Here is an 18,688-nt window from a genome sequence, read left to right as displayed (position 1 = left end):
AACAGGCCAAGGTTTCATTAAAACCCCAGCTGGAAATCGTAATTCAGCACCACCTGTCACAGCCCCGTGCGCACCCCCAGGCCCTCGCTGACCTGCCCAGCCTCAGGTGCTGCCTCCACAGACCTCTCTGCACCAGGAGCCCCAGTGAAGCTCAGGCTTCTGCTCCCAGACCTGGCTTAAGCTTAAAGCACCATGCCAGCCTCCAGTCCTGCACTCCTCTCGTCAGACCTGTGTTATTCGTACTCTTCTCCCCAGGCCTGTCACCATCTCATATCCTTTTGATTCACACTGGAGGGCCCAGACAGACCCAGGCTGTGGGTTGATCATTTCATCACCTAGGCACATGGTGTGACTCTTGGGGCCGTCCTGTGCAGGGCTAACAGTTGGACTCTGTGATCCTTGTGGGTCCCTTCCAATGCAGCACATTCTGTGATTATGGAATTTTCCATGTCTGAGACTGCTCATGGGTTCTACTACCAGCCCCCAGCTTTGCAGCACTGCTCAGGCCCCATGGCACCAGGTGTCCTGATGGTGTGGGCACTGCCTATGCTGGCGGCACCCTCACAGCCCTTCATGGCCTCCCTCATGGAGAAGCCCTGCTCATGCTGCTCCCAAGTGCTATTGCTTAACTGTATCAGACAAAAAACATTGCAAAAGAGGAAATCACTATTTTTAAAAAGGATTTTTTCACTATTTTAAGACTACCTAGTCTGTTCCAAACTCATCTCTAAATAAAGAGCACTGTACCAAAATAGAGTCTTCAAAGTTTTCTCCAGTCTCTACACAGAAAAACTGAGGTCCAGTGTGGTGTTGGTACTAAAAACTGACATAACCAGACTACTAAGGCAAAGCTGATAAAATAAGCACAGTCAATCACAGTGACTAATACATTGTGTTGTCTTGTTCTTCGTTCATAACATTTTTATATTTTCAGAAACTGCTGAGCACTGCTGCCTTTTAAAGCTATGATTTGTTTTTCAAACCCAGACCAATATGCAAAAAAGTCACCTATGATACACAGCTGGAGAGGCTGAGAAGGGAAAGAGAAAGACAGGAAAACCCAAGAATCTGTATTTCTGGAGAGGAAAGCAGGCAATATGACATAGATTGAGATAGTAGTTAATTTACGTGTCTTATACAACTAACTTGTTTGTTTGAGGCTTTAAGAATGCTTTGACCTTATCAACTCATATTCTCCTCCATGAAATAGATATGTTTCTGTGGTTTCCAATATTTTTTAGTATTTTCTTATGGTAGGAAATAGGTATTTAATTGACCTGTTAACAGCAAGAACTACTACACAATGTTATTTTTGTTTGTAAACTATCAGGTTCTAAAGGAAAGGGTTTCTGAGAGTAACTTCTTAGGACATGTTAGCACTCTGCAGCTTGATCGATTTGGGAAGCAATTGTTTTTTCAAAACCCACTAAAAAATACATCTGTTCAAAATATATTAAACAAAAGTTTCAAATGGTGGCTACCTTCATCAGTCACTTAATGCTAAGTGTACATACTCTACAGTACCTTTGTATTAACCTCTGTAATTAAACTAGTAATAATCTGATATTTGAAATAATAGTATTTCTAATTTTCTTATCTTAAATCCATTACTGTATATCAAAAGACATGAACAAGACCATAGTTCAATTAGCTTAAAACCTTGACAACAATTACAACTAGAAAGATATTATAACATTACACTGTGATAAATATTAATGGAAAAGGAAAATTTTTACTATCTGAAAGTCCGACACAGCCAAATGTAAAAAAAATGGTTTTAATCATGAAAAGGATTTAGATGGGCATAAACAAGATGTTCACTAGAAGGAAAATGAAGAATTTAGAACACTTGAAACAACTGCACTGAATATCTTATATCCAGACTTCAAAATCCATGAACAAAAATGTAGTTTAAAACTGTATTACAATTCAGCAATATGACAAAATGTCACCCATATATTTATGAGAAATCAGAGGAAGAAAAAATAACCACACTAAGCCTTGAACTGATACTCTGACCCAAAGAGCACACTAGGTTTCACAACAATTTTGAAGGCCACATTACTAAAAGACAATGAAGAAAGAAAGAAGAGAGTATCAAAACTCCTCTGTGAAGTGTTTATGAACGTGCTTATCCAAACTCAGAACTGAGAGATACACCACTTATTTTTTTTCATTCTAGGCAGTAACTTCACACCTACCTGGGATGCCCAGAGCAATGCATTTAAATTTAACCACCAGGGAAATTGCTACATAAGTTGGAGAAGATGGGAAAATCAGAAGAGGGCTTGTGTGATTTTTGTTGTTGCTGCTTTGTCTCTTGTTTTTAATCAATTGACAAAATGGAAGGATACCAACTGGCGTTGATAGAAGGAAAGCAGCAAGGGAAGGAAGATTAAAATAGAATTACTAAAAGTAGGAGTACAGAACAGAAAAATGCTTGTAGTCTTTGGGGAAATGGGCATCCGGAGCTTATTGACAGGAGAGAGTAGCTCGTGCAAACGAATATAAGAATGAAATATATATACATGATGACTCTTTACAAACAGGTTAGAGGAGCAAGACAGAAGTAACTATATCTAATTTAGCCATTAATACATCTAGCCTAACAATCACATCAGACAGATCTTAAAGATGTTTACAGATCATAATAAGATACTAACAATATTCTGGAACTACCATCTCAGAAATCAAAAAAAAAACCATGGAGGGAAAAAAATCCTACCAATGCTCTTTTCTTCTCATAACCAAATAAGTAAGGATTTCTTTTCCAAAATGAATGTAATTTAACACCATAAACTACTTAAAAGAAGGCAGGATGACTTCTTCTGTGTAGCTTAGGAATAGTACACTAAACCCGCAGAAGAAATAAAATTAATTTCTCTGCAGTACTGAATGTTTTGTAAGTTTGGAATAATCTTACCCTGTATTGATGGAAATTATTTCTATCAATGGATTCTTCCTAATCTTTGGCAAATCCAGTCGTGCTCCACCCAAACGTTTTCCATTATCCTTTTTCTGACCCAGCAGTCTCACAGAATGACCTTCAAATTAAACAACAACAAAAAAATGCAGTCATTATAAAGAACAAGTCTCATCACAGTTGTTTTGTTTTGCTCTTCCTCGGAAGTAGTGTTTATATTTCAAAGACTGAAAATGAGAATGAGATGTAATAATAGACTTCCACCAGCTGGTGCATTTAAAAAGAGACACTGACAGGTAAAATAAATCATCTTAAAATGAGCAAATTATTTCATCCAATTATCTTTTCACACTTGCATTTTCGGTTTTATATGATTAAAATTATCTAAGCAGTCTCATTTTCAGATTCTCTAGCAAATAACAACATATCAGTTATATTTAAATGAGTTGTACGGCAGGATCAAAAGATTGTTCCCAAAAATTTAATTCAAACCTAAATTAGTAGGTAATAAACAACTAAATACTTTTTTAGCTTATTATATAGAGAACCAACACATTTCAAGGTTACCTGACTGTGTAAGTGTGAAAGTGATGTGAAGCATATACTCACACATCCATGGCTAAGCTGACTACCAAGATTCGCACATATTCCTCCCACACCAGGGCAACAGCAGGTCAGAAAACTGACTCACGACTACCCTCCTGAAGCCATTAATATTCAGAGAGTAAACTACAAATAAATTTACCAACTGTCTACAACATCAGTCATACCGCAAGTCCTATATTTAAAGAGCAAAAATGACAGGGTTCACTGATATTTTGAAGCAATAACTAACAGTAAGGAATCAAAACAATGGTGTGTATTATTGCATGAGGTAGTCTTAAGTGTTACCAAGCTGTAAGTGTAAGACTTGTCTTATTTACACCACAAAGCCTAGAATAGGCAGGTGAGAGACAGCAAGGGAAAGCTAATGGTAGATACCTGAATTGAGCGGGAAAACAGCAACTCAAATTGGTATGAGAGAAAGCATGTGTCTGTTGAACTTGGAAAGCTCCCTGATAGTAAACTCTACAGCTTCAATCTGCCAAATATTTCAGGAAAGAAAAAACAAAAATAGGAGGGAGGCAAGAGGAATGCATGAAACTATAAAGTACAAGTTGAGCTACATTCAGCACAGAAAAGCCTGCGACCAATTCAAATCAATTAAAAGCTGTGTTACACTAAAACTCCTAACTTATGTTACCAACAACTAATCACAAAATTAATTCCTTCATCAGTCAAAGCCTTTCTTCACCGCCTGTTCTGAGGAGTCAAAACTAATTTTTGAATAATGTGGGCATTCATGCTCTTAATTTATTTCCTTGATATGGCAACAACAGCCTGGAAAAAAAATGCAGTAACTTCCTCAAGTTTTTTAAAGATACATAAAAATTCTAAACCAAAAAAGTGATCTAATGAACAAGTGAGCAGGACTGACCCGATAGCATAAAGGTTAATACCAATAGGAGACATAATGTTTAATAGTGATAGAAGGCATCATAATGTCGACAGGAAACAAAAGGCATTACTTCTGCAATTGCATTTGACAAAAATTTCATTATATCCTGCGGTGAATTTAGTAATATGGTGCTTGTGCTGCTAGCATTTGCTAAATTACTCACTTCAACCTTTTTCTAAGAATAACAGCAATACCCATGTCTCACAATACCACCAGTTATTTCCTAATCTAATGCTTCATTGAGAAGCTGCAAGCATGGCACCACGTTATTTACCTGTATAACAAAAGTGAGTCCCTTAAACCAGAAACAGAACATTCCTTTTTGTATTTCTTAATACTGTGGTTTATTTGGAATAAACCAGTTTATCCATTTTTTAAATATTTAGCCACATTGCCATATTAAAGGTGTATTTGGATTTACGGCTGAAAATACAGTGGAACAATTCACAGTTGTCTTAAAACAATCAGGCTTAACAACAAGTTACCCAAACTTTAAAATTCACACACTTAGAATCAGAAACCGCCATCCTTAAGTTTAAAAATCAAAATTAAAACAACAAACCACAAAATCAACTTGCCCCCCTCCCCAGGAACTGTCTCAAGAGTGCAGAATCAGGGAGGCCTCATCTCCACAGAACACGGACCCTCACAATGAGAAGCCGCGTGAGTTACTGCTCTCTAACAGGAACTTAGCTCATGCTCTCCCTTTCTCATACTAAGAGCATTACTGAAACAGGCAACCACCCCCAAAAACACCCCACAAGATTGGGCCATTCTCCAGATAGAATATAACTTAGAGGGAGAACAAGACTGAGGTTCTTCTATCGTCAGAGACTTCCTTTATTCAGGAAAGAAACCCCAGCTCTGTAACCATCTCCCACATGCTCCACTGAATGCTAACACCCACCCCAACCCTGAGCTCAGGAAATCTGTGGCCTGGCAAATACTGCAACTTATTCTCACATAAAATACACTTCCCATATTCCTCCTGAATGACACTGAGTTTTGAATTAATATGAGGCTTGTAAGACCTCTGGGGTACTCAAGAATAACAACATCCCTGTACTTTTCAGTCCAGACACCAGAGGCTAAAAATTGCCTCTAGTTTTTAACAGAGAGTTTAATGCTTCCAGCAAGCAAGCAGCATATGCACATCTGACTACTCTGACTACAGTGACTTGTGTGGCAGGCACAGTTAATTGTTTTTCTTAAGAAGAAAACCCCCTCAATTACAGTATTCATGACCTTAAATCCTTTTTCCCCTACTCCATACAAGGACTATTTTGTTTCATTTTAAGTAACCACTAAAGCATCTGTTTACAGAATTGTTACTATTAATAAAACATAACTTGATAAACACTGAATCATACTTTTTCACATGCTGTAAATCTTTTTTTTCTTCCTACTTATTTCAAGAAAACTTAAAAATAAATACTTTGCAATCTTCAACTAGGAAAAGGCTAAATAACTTTTTTTCAGATTGTCTAACCAGGACTATTAAACCCAAACCAACAGCAAGTTTAACAGAAAAAGTAGTGACTTTAAATCTCATTCATAACCTCCTATCAAAGCTTAGAATGGAACAAAACACTGCAATTAAGTTTTACTTCTAAAGCATTTTATCTGATTAAGTTACCTACTCTCTGACTTTACAGGCTGCATAACTTACCTAAGCAAAGCAGGTCCCAAACCTAAAAGGAGTCTTTCTTTTCATGTTTGTTTTTGGGTTTTGGTTTGTTTTTCTTTTTTTTTAAGTTTTGCACAACGTTTTTGAAAACTGAGTTAATTACAAGTCTACTACCATAATGACAAGTGCTCCATCTCAAATATCAAACAAATGCCTCTCCTTTTTTGAGGGCTCATTCTGTAATGCAATCTTTGAAACACAGCTGAAAGACAAACAGATCTAGTCAGGTTAGACAGGAAAGCCTAAACGATCTAGGCCTATTAACTGCTTCTGCTATAAAAATAACTTTTCTACTTCCACATAGTCTAGTAGTAGATAAACTTCCAATAAGAAAAAACAAAACAAAACCTGAAAAAGTTAATTAGTGGTTTAGGTCATGCTTCAGAGCAGGTTTTCACTAATTAGTAGATAATTAATACAGATTGCAAGATAACAGAAATACTAACCAAGTCCAGCAAGGACACTTGCAGAGCAGAATCACTCACGGCAAGTGCAAATGAAATCAAGCTAGGAACAATTTAAAATGAATCAGAGCTCTCTAGTTTTCAGAACTGTTTAATATTAAACCCATTTTTACATAGAAGTCAGTAGATGCAATTCACATTACTTGGCTTATCTGCAAGAAGGATGAGGTTGGAATGAATTAATCAGGATATTAAATCCTATTGTTAGTCTAAAAGAGGGCATTTAAATGTGTCTACTATGATAATTCAGGATGGAAAATTAAAATATTTTAAAGGTATTTATTTTCACTTGTTAAAAAGGACACAAGGAAGTAGCACAGTTTTAATTGCATGTACATATACCTTTAATCATAAATGTATGTGCTTCAGGATTGATGTAGAAGGCTTGAAATACAAATATATGAAGGGAATAGGTAATGGAATTTCTTTGTCATAGTATTATAGCATGAAATGTCCTGTGACCCTCAGGCTACCCTTAGATCCCTGTGACCTAGAACCACAGAAGCATGCTAATGCTACTGGAGCAAACAGATTTAAATGGGACTGGTACTTTCCTAGTTTATTGCAAGGAAAAAAAAATTATTGTTAACTAGGGGGGAGTAGCCTGGCTTAGTAAATTTTAGTAAACTAAACCTGGCTATCAGCATCATATCAGATACTGGTAGATCTACATTATAATAGTCAGGTTCACTCTGTCCATAGGCTGGCACCCCTCAAGAACTGCTGGGAAATTGTATCTGCTTGAAAAATGGAAGAGGGCACCCACTGAGGGTCCCTCCCCATGCCTGCACACCCCACTGGAGCTATATAGTGAGACTCTGAAACACAGCTCCCAGCCAGACACAGACTTCTTAGCTATTAGCTTCCAAGTTCAGTGTAGATATCTCAAGCAGCTCAAACCCACTATTTTACAGAAAATCTTCAAAGATGCAGGAAACCCCAGCCTTGGCAGCAACAATTTCTATTGTTTTCTGTTTTCTGTTACCCACTCTTTCCCTTTCCCAGTTACATCATTATGCTTAGAGGTTATTCACCATTTCCTGAAAGACACTTTTTTCCTCACAGCACAGCTGCCAATGCACTGTTCTGCACTTCTCAGATGTCTCTCACCAACCTGTCTGATCTTCTCCAGCATCTTTAGGGAACACGATTAAGTACTATTTCATGTACTCTTGCACACATTTCCTTCCACCACTGTTTGGTTCTTAATGAATAGAGAGTTTCCTTTCCTCAAGGTTAGCACTGGAAAAAATAGCACATAGGAGCGGTGTAGCTAAGGAAAGGAAGGTAAAAGCGTATGAAGGGAAAACAAAGTAATACATTTCTTCAAAGAAAAATTAAAGGAAGAAGTGTAAAGAAGAACCAAAAGCAGTAATAGACTGAAAGAATATCAAGCAAGGGCAGACCATAAGCTCCTCTTCCATCTTTTCTCCCTGCCCTGCAGCACAAACATGCTGTCCCACAGCAGACATGACTGATTTCAAAGGAATTCCCAAGCTCCCCAGAGCAATCACATGCTGTCAGACACACGCAAGTGCAAAAACAAGGACACTAATTGGTTTAGGATTCTGCTGTGTGGATGCTCCCACCCAAACCAATCCCAGGGGGCCAGCAGCACATTGGCACCCCAGAATGTCATCAGTGGCATTTCCTGTCTTAAGTAAATTCAGGGAACAAAGGAAAGCCAAACCTAACTGAAAGGTATATGCTCTCTTCCTGACCAAGTAATTAATATAAATTATTCCTCTTCTAGATCAGTGAAGATGGGAATGTTCTGTAACAGTTAAACTCCTTCATCTGGTGTAGGCAGGAAAGGGGAATAATTCAGACTAATGATGTCAGAGTTTCTATCTTTCCTTGTGTGTCCTGGCACCATGCCTTGGGCCAGGCATCCAGTCCCATTAGGATGCTGATAGCAAGTAGTATGTTTGACCCAGTCTCTGCATTCAAAACTCTTTCATAAAAAGATTACTTTCCACCCTATACCAAATCAAAAAGCTCCATAGAAATGTGCAGGCATTACTAAGCATATAGTATGTTTGTAACTAGCTTGAAATACAGAGAACTACTAAATGTTGCACTTGGAATTAGTGCAATAATACTGCTTTGGAAGACTCTGGAATGTGAGTGTCACACGGGTGAAGACAGGAGCTTTGTAAAATTCATTTAATGTAATTTCAAAAACAAGGTATTCAGTAGAAAAGGTCTTCAGGTGTCCCATATTGCTAAATTCACACACCACTTTCTCTCCCTTAAACATGCAATACCACTTTATTCTCAGTATGTCTCCAGTGTATGACTCAATCATAACAATATCTGTAAGCACTAAAACTGTACTGTATAAGAAGTCATACAAAAAGAGAGATAACTATTAACAAGGAATTATTGTCCATGTAAAAATTTCACCACGTTAAATTCAGAATATAAGCATTCAAGAACATTTCTGACACATCCATAGTCCTTTCCTCTCTCACAGCAAAAGCACTTGAAATGCCCTATTAAGGCACTATTGCTTTTTTTCCAGGATTCAATAGTTTCACCCTACTTATTCTGAGATCATGCAATGTTACTGTCTTTCTGAAAAAGTGCCTGAACATTAAATCTTCTGTGAGCTCAAAATGCCAGCGACAATTCCATAGCTCAGAAGGACAATACTAAGAATTGACTACAGGAAGAGCTCCCCTGACCCTCTGTCCTCACCTCTCTGTGAAGAAACGCATTTGATTAGGATCATAGATTCTGCTCAAAACCTCAGGAGATCCTGGAGAGAAACTTCCAAGGGAAACGATATTTTGAATCAGATAAAACAGGCTACATTATGAGGCAGGGAAGTGCTGAAAGCAGGATTGTCAGAGCCAGCTGCAGCAGCACAAGTAACTTGCCTGTTTTGGGGTATGCAGGCTGAACAGAATGAATTTAGCCTTAGAGTGAAACGCTGAGCTGAACTTCCCACTGCATGCAAAATCATGAGATACTCTTTACATTTACCAGCCACGAGGATTGTCTATCCAGGTGAGTCTAATCAATGTGAATAGGCTAGAAAAACAGGGATGCTGTAAGACAGTCATTCACTCAAGGCGTGGAAAAGAGCACATACGGGTCTGGAAGAAAAGGCACCTTTTCCGTGCACATCACAGGCTCATTTAACAATGAGCGCTCACAATTGTGCTACTGAGATTTTCAATCTGTTTCCCCCCAATTATTTGTTTTCTTCCTCTGTGGCACTATTTATCTCCCATTCAGTTTCTGTGAGCTACTTACAAAATAAAGTCCTAACAGTGACAGTTATAAGTATATGTGGTGGTGCAAAAATTATTCTATTAGGTTTTAAGTGTTTTATAGAATTAATTTACAGATTTTTATAAGAAGTTTTGAAAAATGGTTCATTCTCTGTACCCCAGTTCTTCCCAATGGTTCTTACCCCTTATGCTTGTTATATATTGCTGTCAATCCCCTCTCTCTCTCCTTGGGCACCCTGTCTGTCACTTTGGGACCCTTCCTCAGATTATGGAAAGTTCCAGGGAGGGTGTCAAGTGATAGGCTGGTGCCCAGGGAATCCCCTTTCCCCCACTGTGGAGTGGTTCTCCTGTTGAATGTTCACACCCCTAGTTCCACCCTGAGCTAGCCTGGTTGGTTAATCTGTTGTTACCACCTCTTGGTCCTCCCCCCTTAAAAGTTACTGCACAACCATTGTTCGGAGGCTCTCCTGAGCAGCAGTGGTCAGGTGTGGAGCTCCCATTTGGTCTCCCCCTCAATAAAACCCTGTTAACCCTGCTCAGAGAGTCGCCCTTCTCTGTCACCGTGGTCGTGACTACCATCAAGTCCGTCGCAGGGTGTGGGGAACCAAGATCCCACAGGGAGGAGGGAGCTAGTTGAACTAGCGACTCTGACCTAAAGCGCATGTGCCGCGGTGTGGGACTGAGCTAGCCTGTGGGCCAGCACTTCCACGCGCACAGTGGACACTGTGACAAGTATAGTCAGTTCTATCAAATTTATAAACTGAATCAGTGAAATATCTACACTGAGAAAAATAATTACAAAACCTGTCTAAAGTCCTGGATTATCTCACACATGTAATAGTCCCTGCATGCCCAAAAGCATTTGAACAGACACAGCAAAAACAGCAATAAACTTTCTTTTAAGAGCAAAAATCAGTTGATGGTAAAGAAATCTTTTGCCCCAGCAGGGACGATTTTAATGTTGAGCCACATCACTAATGATGTTTTACAAAAGCAATTAAAATCTGCCTTTGCAGAAACAGTTCCTCCACAATTACTACATATTCCTTATCATGCTCTACATTTTTATTTCAATTACAGTCTACAAAGTTAAACTCTCTGAACTGATAATGGCACAGATCATGGTGTTACTATTTGGAACTCATCAGTACCCTTCAGTACATCACACTTTCAGTAAGCAGTCACAAAAGGGCAATCAAAATGCAACCTGGTGCTCTCACTGAAGCATCAGGCTGCATGAAAAAAACTTCATTTAAAAACCATACTGTGGGACACCTTCCAGCCAGGTTCTTTATAAGCCAAAGCTTGTTGTCAAAGTAGTTCTTAAATAACAGAAAGAAAAGAAAAAATGCTACTTGTTTGAGTAACGACACTCTTTCTACCCACAATGCTTTGATGGCAACAAAAAAAAATTCATTTTGTTTAAATAGGAGGATCTCCAAAATGTCCAATCAAGGGCACACAAAACAGAGGCAGGTGACATGAACCACATTATGCCATTAACCACAGTGATTGATACATACAAATGAGCGATGGGTGAATCTTCACCAGTCATGACCACAAGCTACTGACTCACTGTATTCTGGGTATTACCCACTGAAAATATGATTTCAATCCCACCCAACTTTCTTAAGTCTGTCAAACACAGCCTCTGGCTGTGTTCATAGAATCACAGAATTCTTAGTTAAGGGGTTGGAAAGGACCTTAAAGATCATTCAGTCCCAACTCCTGTGCCATGGGCAGGTACTAGACCAGGCTGCTCAAGGCCTTATCCAACCTGCCTCGAACACAGTTTTTCCAGTTAGTGCCTTTACTTTTCCACAATCTCAGTTTAAAAGACAATTCTCCCTCCTAGAAAAAGCATTAGGGATGTGGCACTGCTCCCAGAGTGTGTGGATGGAGCTGCAGGGGCCTCTGGGAGGAGGAGGAGGAGGAGGAAGAGGAGGAGGAGCAGGAGGAAGAGGAGGAGGAGGAGCAGGAGGAGCAGGAGCAGGAGCAGAGCGAAGCAGAAGATCCCCTGCAGCCTGCATCAGAGCAGGAGCCTAGAGCAGGGGTGCTGGCAGGGACTGCACAAAGTCTCTGGGGGACCTACACCAGAGCAGACTGTGCCTGAAGGACTGCACCCATGCAGAGGACCCGTGCTGGAGCAGTTCTTGGATCCCCAGAGCCCACAGGAATGCCCCAGGTTGGAGCAGGAGGACAGTGTGGAGAAGCAGAATCAGCACAGCTGTATTGGGCTGACCACAGCCTCCACTCCCCATCTCTCTGCACCACTCAGGGGGAGGAGATGGAGAAGTCTGGGATGAGAGACTGAAGCTGAGCATGGGAAGAAGAGGGGTGGGGGAAGGTAGCTGGAAGGAAGGTAACTCACCACTCTATTCTATTTTTAATTGGCAATAAATTAAATTAATTTCCCCCAAGTCAAGTCTGTTTTCCCCATGATGGTAACTAGTAAGTCATCTTCCTGTCCTTACCATGACCCAAGAGTTATCCCATCTTCTTTTCTCCACTGCCCTCATGAGGAATGGGAGCAAGAAAGCAGCTGGGTGCGGGTCTGGCAGCCAGACAAGGTCAACCCACCATACAGTGAAATAAATAAAGCAACCCACCCAAAACTGCCCCCCTCACCCCCCCCTTTCTATGTCCTTTCAAAGGGAATAGAAACAGAAACAGGGACTTGATGAGGCCAGCACCCTCCCTCTGACCCTCCTTAAGCTGTACGTTGGCACAGTTTCCCGACTGGGAGCCAAAAGATACTTTTCCTCAAATAGGAACTCCTGACTCCGCCAATTTTTATTCTTCATTTGGCCTGTCATCAGCTTCTTAAGTCAAAGCTACTCTTCCCACAATCACAGAAGTTCAAGAGAGACTATTTTATCTACCATTACCAGCAGATTATAGTGAAATCAAGCAGAACATACAAATACTATTTAACATTCTGGCATTCATATATGTACATATATATATATATGTACACATAAACACACTCACTCTCAAGTGGACAATCCAGTATAAATTCTACAGTTTACCTCATTTTCAAACAGACACTGCAACTATCACAAATCCATAACTGCTAACCACATGTGTACAATTAAACAGTTTAGCAAATAATGGTCAATGTTTAAACTGGGAATGGATGGGTAACTTCACCAGACAGGTCAACGTGACTGAAACTGAGAAAGGTTATGTTAAGTATAAGGAGCTCAACCCTGAAGTAATTTCCTTTGGTTGTTTTTTATAATCAGGTCTAATGACCCATTGTAAAACTATGTTTTGTGAAAGCATTAGACAGACACAATATGGACTGAACTCAATTCAACCTATGTCCCTCATCTCCCTAAGGCCTAAGCTAAAAGCAGACTGTACAGAAATACTCTGGTCCCCCGCCTCCCACCCCAACAAATGCTTAATAACATAGGATTTGAGAGCATATCTAGAAAGGAAGGGGAGAAGACCTAAATCCTTGAAGACCTAAATTCAAAGCCAGAAAAGAGGAATTTCTCCATTAAGCAGTTAACATTTCTCCTTAAAAATACAGAACAAATGTATTCTCTTTCCCAGTGTAAACTGTTCATAGCCAAGCTTGTATACACACAAAGGCTTTTTTTAAAGACAGATTTTAGAGTGATTCATAAAATGCTGACTTGAGCAGTCACCATAAAGACATTCTGCAGTTCCCACCAAAAACAAATCTTCATCTTATTGAAGCATACTATAGAAACTGATCATCCCAAATAACTTTTATATTCTATATAGAAATTTTACTAATAGATGGAACACACATCAGTTATAAATCTGTTTTCACCTAGCTCACAGACACCACAACTCCTTACCAATACTTTCCTAACATTCTATGTTATCATAACACCTTACTGGAAAACTAAGCATGAGTGGAAATGGTACCTTAATGTTGTAAAAATTGCTGTAATCCAGACTGAAAATTTGGGTGATGTGCAGATGAAGCAAGGTTTACTAAACTGTTAAATCAGAACCCTGCATGACAAAACTATTTTGTTTATCAGAAACACTGAGAGACACAGTGGCTACACAACGGTGGCCTTCACTTTGAGAGACTCATTGCTGAGACTGTGAATGAATTATTTTGTCTAGTTTCTCACAGGCAGTATAGAGGTTTCAGATTATAAATTACTATATCATATGAAAAGTATATGAAGATGTCTCTAGTTAAAATATATCTTGGGACAAAGTATAAATATTAATTAGATATGACCTGCATACAAATACTGCACTGCTACTGAAGATTGCTTCTGGAAGTGACAATTTACCTGCTAATTTACCTGCTAATTAGGAAATTTCAAAGATTCAATTCAACACTTGTGATAAAAGTTAAGATGGCATTAAAATGAGAAATCTGAGCCTCTTAAAAGTCTCTCTCTTTTAGCTGTCAGTGCAACAACAAATGTGCACATCCTTATTTTCCATTTTCTGATGAAGCAGAATAAAAAGATTAAGTCACATAAAAAGTGTTTATGAGAATTATCTCAATGGAAGGCTGGGAACTAACAATTACACTATCTTCACACATTATGTGGTAAAGACCACCACAAAGATATATTCCTTGAAACTACCATCTCTTGATCCAGCAGAATGGAATTGTTCTGAAAAGGTCTTCCTGACCTTTGATTGAGAAAAAAAATTCTAGAAGAAACCCCGTCATATTTCATACAAAGAGTTCTAAAGAATTCCAAGAAATCAATTTTCTTTGGGAGTACAGCAAGCTTTCAACCAAATCCAACAAGGAAGCCATTTTCATGAAAAATTGAAAAGATTACTCTTAGGGAAAAAAAATGGTAAGGAAAAAAAATTCTTTCTACAAACTTCCCCTTTCTGTAAACTATGTACTACAAAATTCAAGCATCCAAGAAAAAACTAAGGTACCACTTAAGAAATGGCAAGTCAGAGAAAGCTAGACTTTTAGACTTAAAACTAGCATCAGGGTAACCTGTTTCCACCTTGGAATTTGGACAGAAAATCCAGACAACTCAGTCAGGCTGACCAATCTACAGAGCTGTCCTACAGAGCGCAGACTATGAAGTTCCACATATTCAGTCAAACATTTTTAAAATGTTCAATATATAATATTTTTAAGCTTTCAATATATACACAACCACACTACATGCAACCTTTAGCTTTTCTTTAGAAAAAAAGGTGAAAAAAAATTGTGTCGTTCAGCTACGACAGATATCCAACCTAAAAGTCACTTTGTGTAAGCTGGCTCTGAATTCAGAATTCATATTTAACTCCCTGTCCCACAACACCTCCATCTCCTGAAAGCATTAGCAGCTTCAGAAGTTGTTACCAATAATGTAGACTCACAAAAACAAAGGGCTATACTTCATTTGATCTTATACTAATTTAATCTTCTACCATGTATCTATTTTATATAATAAAATATTCTAATCAACAGTCCTGTTATCTACAGTATTTTAATTCACTTGGATAATGGAAGTTCAGTTAGACTATTCATAAAACACACAAAGAGCTTCAGATTCTTCTCCATTAGTAGGTTATTCCAAAATACATAAAATAATGCAGCTTCTTTAAGTAAATGAAAGAAATATAAGTAAATTTTCTTTTTTTTATGGCTGGCTTTTACAGAAGTAAGCCATTATCATATGCTATGATCTCTGCCAACTTGATTCTTCTTCCAATTGTACTTTTATTGTCACAGATGGGTTACAGTTGGAAAGGACCTCTGGAGACCACTCTGTCCAACCCTCACACTCAAGGACAGCCACTGAGAGCCAATTCCCCGGGACCATGTCCACCGTATTTGAATACAGCCAGGGACAGAGTCTCTACCAACTCCCTCAGTAACCTGAGCCAGTGCTTGGTCATCCTCAATCAAAATGTGCTTCATGGTGTTCAGAGGGAACTTCCTGCGCTTTTCTGTGCCCATTGCCTCTGGTTCTGTCTTCGGGCACCACTGAAAAGAGTCACTTCTCGTTGCACCCTCTCTTCACGTATTTATATACTTTGATGTGATCACCCTCCCTGAGCCTTCTCAGACTCTCCTGTGAGGAGAAATGATCCAGTCACAGTCTCTTAACCATCTCTATTTGACTCTCTCCAGTATGTCAATGTCTCTCTCAAAATGGAGAGCTGTTTTTTGTTCATTTTTTTTTCCAATACAACTTTAAAAATCCTGCATTACATTATCTTTCGGGAAATCCCTGATGGAATTGGCACGGTGTACGGAATTCAGCAGCTCACTTTCTCCTCCTAATTCAAATCATTTTAAATAAGCTAGAAAGAAACAAAAATCTTTCCAAAAATTCACACTTTTTGAAGCTTAATGTTTATTAAATTTTTTTAAAGTGTAAATGTTCATTAACATTTCTATGAACATTATTTTCCAGCATTATATCAATGTTTAAAATAAAATCTAAAAATCCATTCAGTGAAAATCATTATTTTAACATCTGCTACTAGATTACTTGTACTCTTTCTAGTCATATAACATTCAGTCACCACAATCTGAGTAATTATGTTATCAAAAAAGCAGGAGTATCTGGAGTCAGTATAAATATTACAAAGCCCATTTTTGTAAAGGGAGGGCATGCTGACCCAGGTTATCATCTTAGTCCCTTAAGAACAAATAAAATTCAGGAAGAAGCAGATAGGGATCTGAAATACCGTCGTAAAAATCATCAAGCATCGTCATCTCCAACATATTGTCATGGACACCATGATGTTTCTGGGAAAACTGTTTGGCTTATTAAATAAAAAATATGTACTGAATGTATTTCTTCTTTGTTTATATGGTAAAGTAGGCTGTACCCCCCAAAAACAGATGCCATAAGCTAAGGACAATCTGGGAAAAATTTTGGTTGGGAGTACATAAAAGTACAGGTTTCACTCCTGAAAGCATTCAGAGCAACATGAAATCTTAAAGCCTTCAAACCACAAGCTCTAGAAGCCTTACACCACATTACACAATTTCGTGATAGAAGCTTTTTTTCCTTTTAAAAATTTTCACTGCTTTAAACTTTCATGCTGTAGTTCAAAAAAAAAAAAATCATATTCCAGCATTAAAATTACTGACAATGTCTTGTGGACTAGACACTTGTTTATATTGAAAGGACAGCCAATTAAACTAAACCTTATAATTTAAAGCTTCATGGAACAGTAATTTTTATGGCCTGATAAGTAATGGAGACAAACTTAGGTAACCCAGAAAGACCCAGACAAAGATATTTATTTAACAGCAAATATTTACTGGTCAGGCAGCAGAAACAATGCTGGGTTTTTTCCCTCCTTCACTGCAAAGTACTAAGAGTACACACACGAACAAAGCCAGAGAGAACAAGGAACACAGCTATGAAAGAACATTAAACCAGAAGATAATTTATCTGTCCTGCTGAGAAGAGTTAAGGGAAGTAAGCCAAAACATGGGAAAAGAAGAAAACACCAGAGAAATAAACAAAAGGAAGCAGAGGAGTAACACTCAAGATAGCACAGGAGCTTCATACAGTACTCTACACCAACCTACACTGATGAAATGATTTCTTTAAGTCTCCTCTTGATCATTTAGCTATGAAATCAACAGCCCACAGAGCTCCTGATAGAAAACACCTCTGAAATTATCACTTACACAAAGCATACATGACAAAGTATAGCACTGCCCAAGCATTCAGTTAGAGCACAAAACACGTGTTAGGTTGAAAAAGAACACACCAGCAGCACTTCTGGTAATGCTTACATGTTTCAGACTAGCTGCAATTAGTTCAAGTGTGATGCTTACCTTTAATAGTTTCCTCCACAACTTCTACTACACGATCTATCTGCTGAACCTAAAAAAAGTCAGAAGGTAAATACCTAAGTAGTCAACAACTGGACATACTTTCATATTAACTAGTCTTTCAAGAGTGTCCTCTTCTGGATTAAGAGGGAGTGAAGAATTTCAGGCTATGTTTTTAGCTAGTTTTTATTTTCTGTGGCTCTTGGTCAATCTGCCAAAAGTAACTTTAAAATTCACCACCCAATTTAAACCAAATTTTGTCCTCAAATATGGCAAGCTTCCATAAGTTTGGAAAAATCACCCAATAGTTAGAAAAGAGTTCAGGCCTTAAGTGCTGTTCATGGTCTGTAACAGGCAAAGGTGAACCAGGCACTCAGCATCTGTGTGGCCCAAACAGCCAAAGTGCTCCCTCACCCCAGTCTCCACAGCAAAACAGTGGATGGTAGAGAACACAACAAAAACCTGAGGATATTGTCAGGGCAGAATACAGGGGAGAAACTTAACGAGGTACTGGAGGGGAAAGACACTGGAACATAGGAAGAAATTAAAAAATACTGTTGTGAAGTTTAAGAGAACAAGACATTCTTCTGAACTTAATGCAGGCTGTATTTGGAAATGGAGAGAAAAGCCCTCATGCTTTTACAACACAGAAGAATATTTAATGACCATTATATAACGTCTGCAACAAAACCAACAAATTTATGTTTGTTATATTTTCACCAAAATTCACCAATAAGATAAATAGTTCAATTATTTCTTAATAGACATATTAGTCTTTATTTAAAGTCAGTGGCCCACACACTGTAGAGATTTTGGTATATAAAATAGAAGGAATCAATATTAACACTGCAAAATTAAACACTTGGAAATTCTAGAAGCGGAGATTCTTTCCAGAGCTTTCATCCAAGCCACCTATTCTGTGTAATTCTACTATAGATATTTACATACAGTGCAGGAAAGCCAACTTCTCACACTTAGGGTTAGTTTGTAACTTTTCCATAATATTCCTTTTTAAACACTGCTTCTCTAAGATGTACATTAAATGAACAAGATTTAGTGTGATTTTAGCAATATTTTCCTTGGAGTTTCTTCTCCAGCTTGTTCCCAAAACAAGC

General features: G+C 38.4%; 1 protein-coding gene across 4 annotated transcripts in view; it reads right to left on the bottom strand.

The window, feature by feature from the left end:
• The window catches only part of CDKAL1 (CDK5 regulatory subunit associated protein 1 like 1), a 396,407-nt gene that overhangs the window by 249,045 nt on the left and 128,674 nt on the right, over positions 1–18,688 (bottom strand). For all 4 annotated transcript variants that reach the window (XM_040062031.2, XM_040062006.1, XM_040062012.1 and 1 more), the window contains 2 exons: positions 17,577–17,625; positions 2,924–3,044 (listed from right to left, as the gene is read on the bottom strand). In XM_040062031.2, coding sequence (XP_039917965.1) covers positions 2,924–3,044; positions 17,577–17,625 — 170 coding nt within the window. The remainder of the gene's footprint in view (positions 1–2,923; positions 3,045–17,576; positions 17,626–18,688) is intronic.

This window comes from Hirundo rustica, chromosome 1 (genome assembly GCF_015227805.2).
Source record: "Hirundo rustica isolate bHirRus1 chromosome 1, bHirRus1.pri.v3, whole genome shotgun sequence".
NCBI lineage: Eukaryota > Metazoa > Chordata > Aves > Passeriformes > Hirundinidae > Hirundo > Hirundo rustica.
Note: the sequence above shows the minus strand (reverse complement) of the source record. Positions and strands in the feature narration are given on the sequence as shown.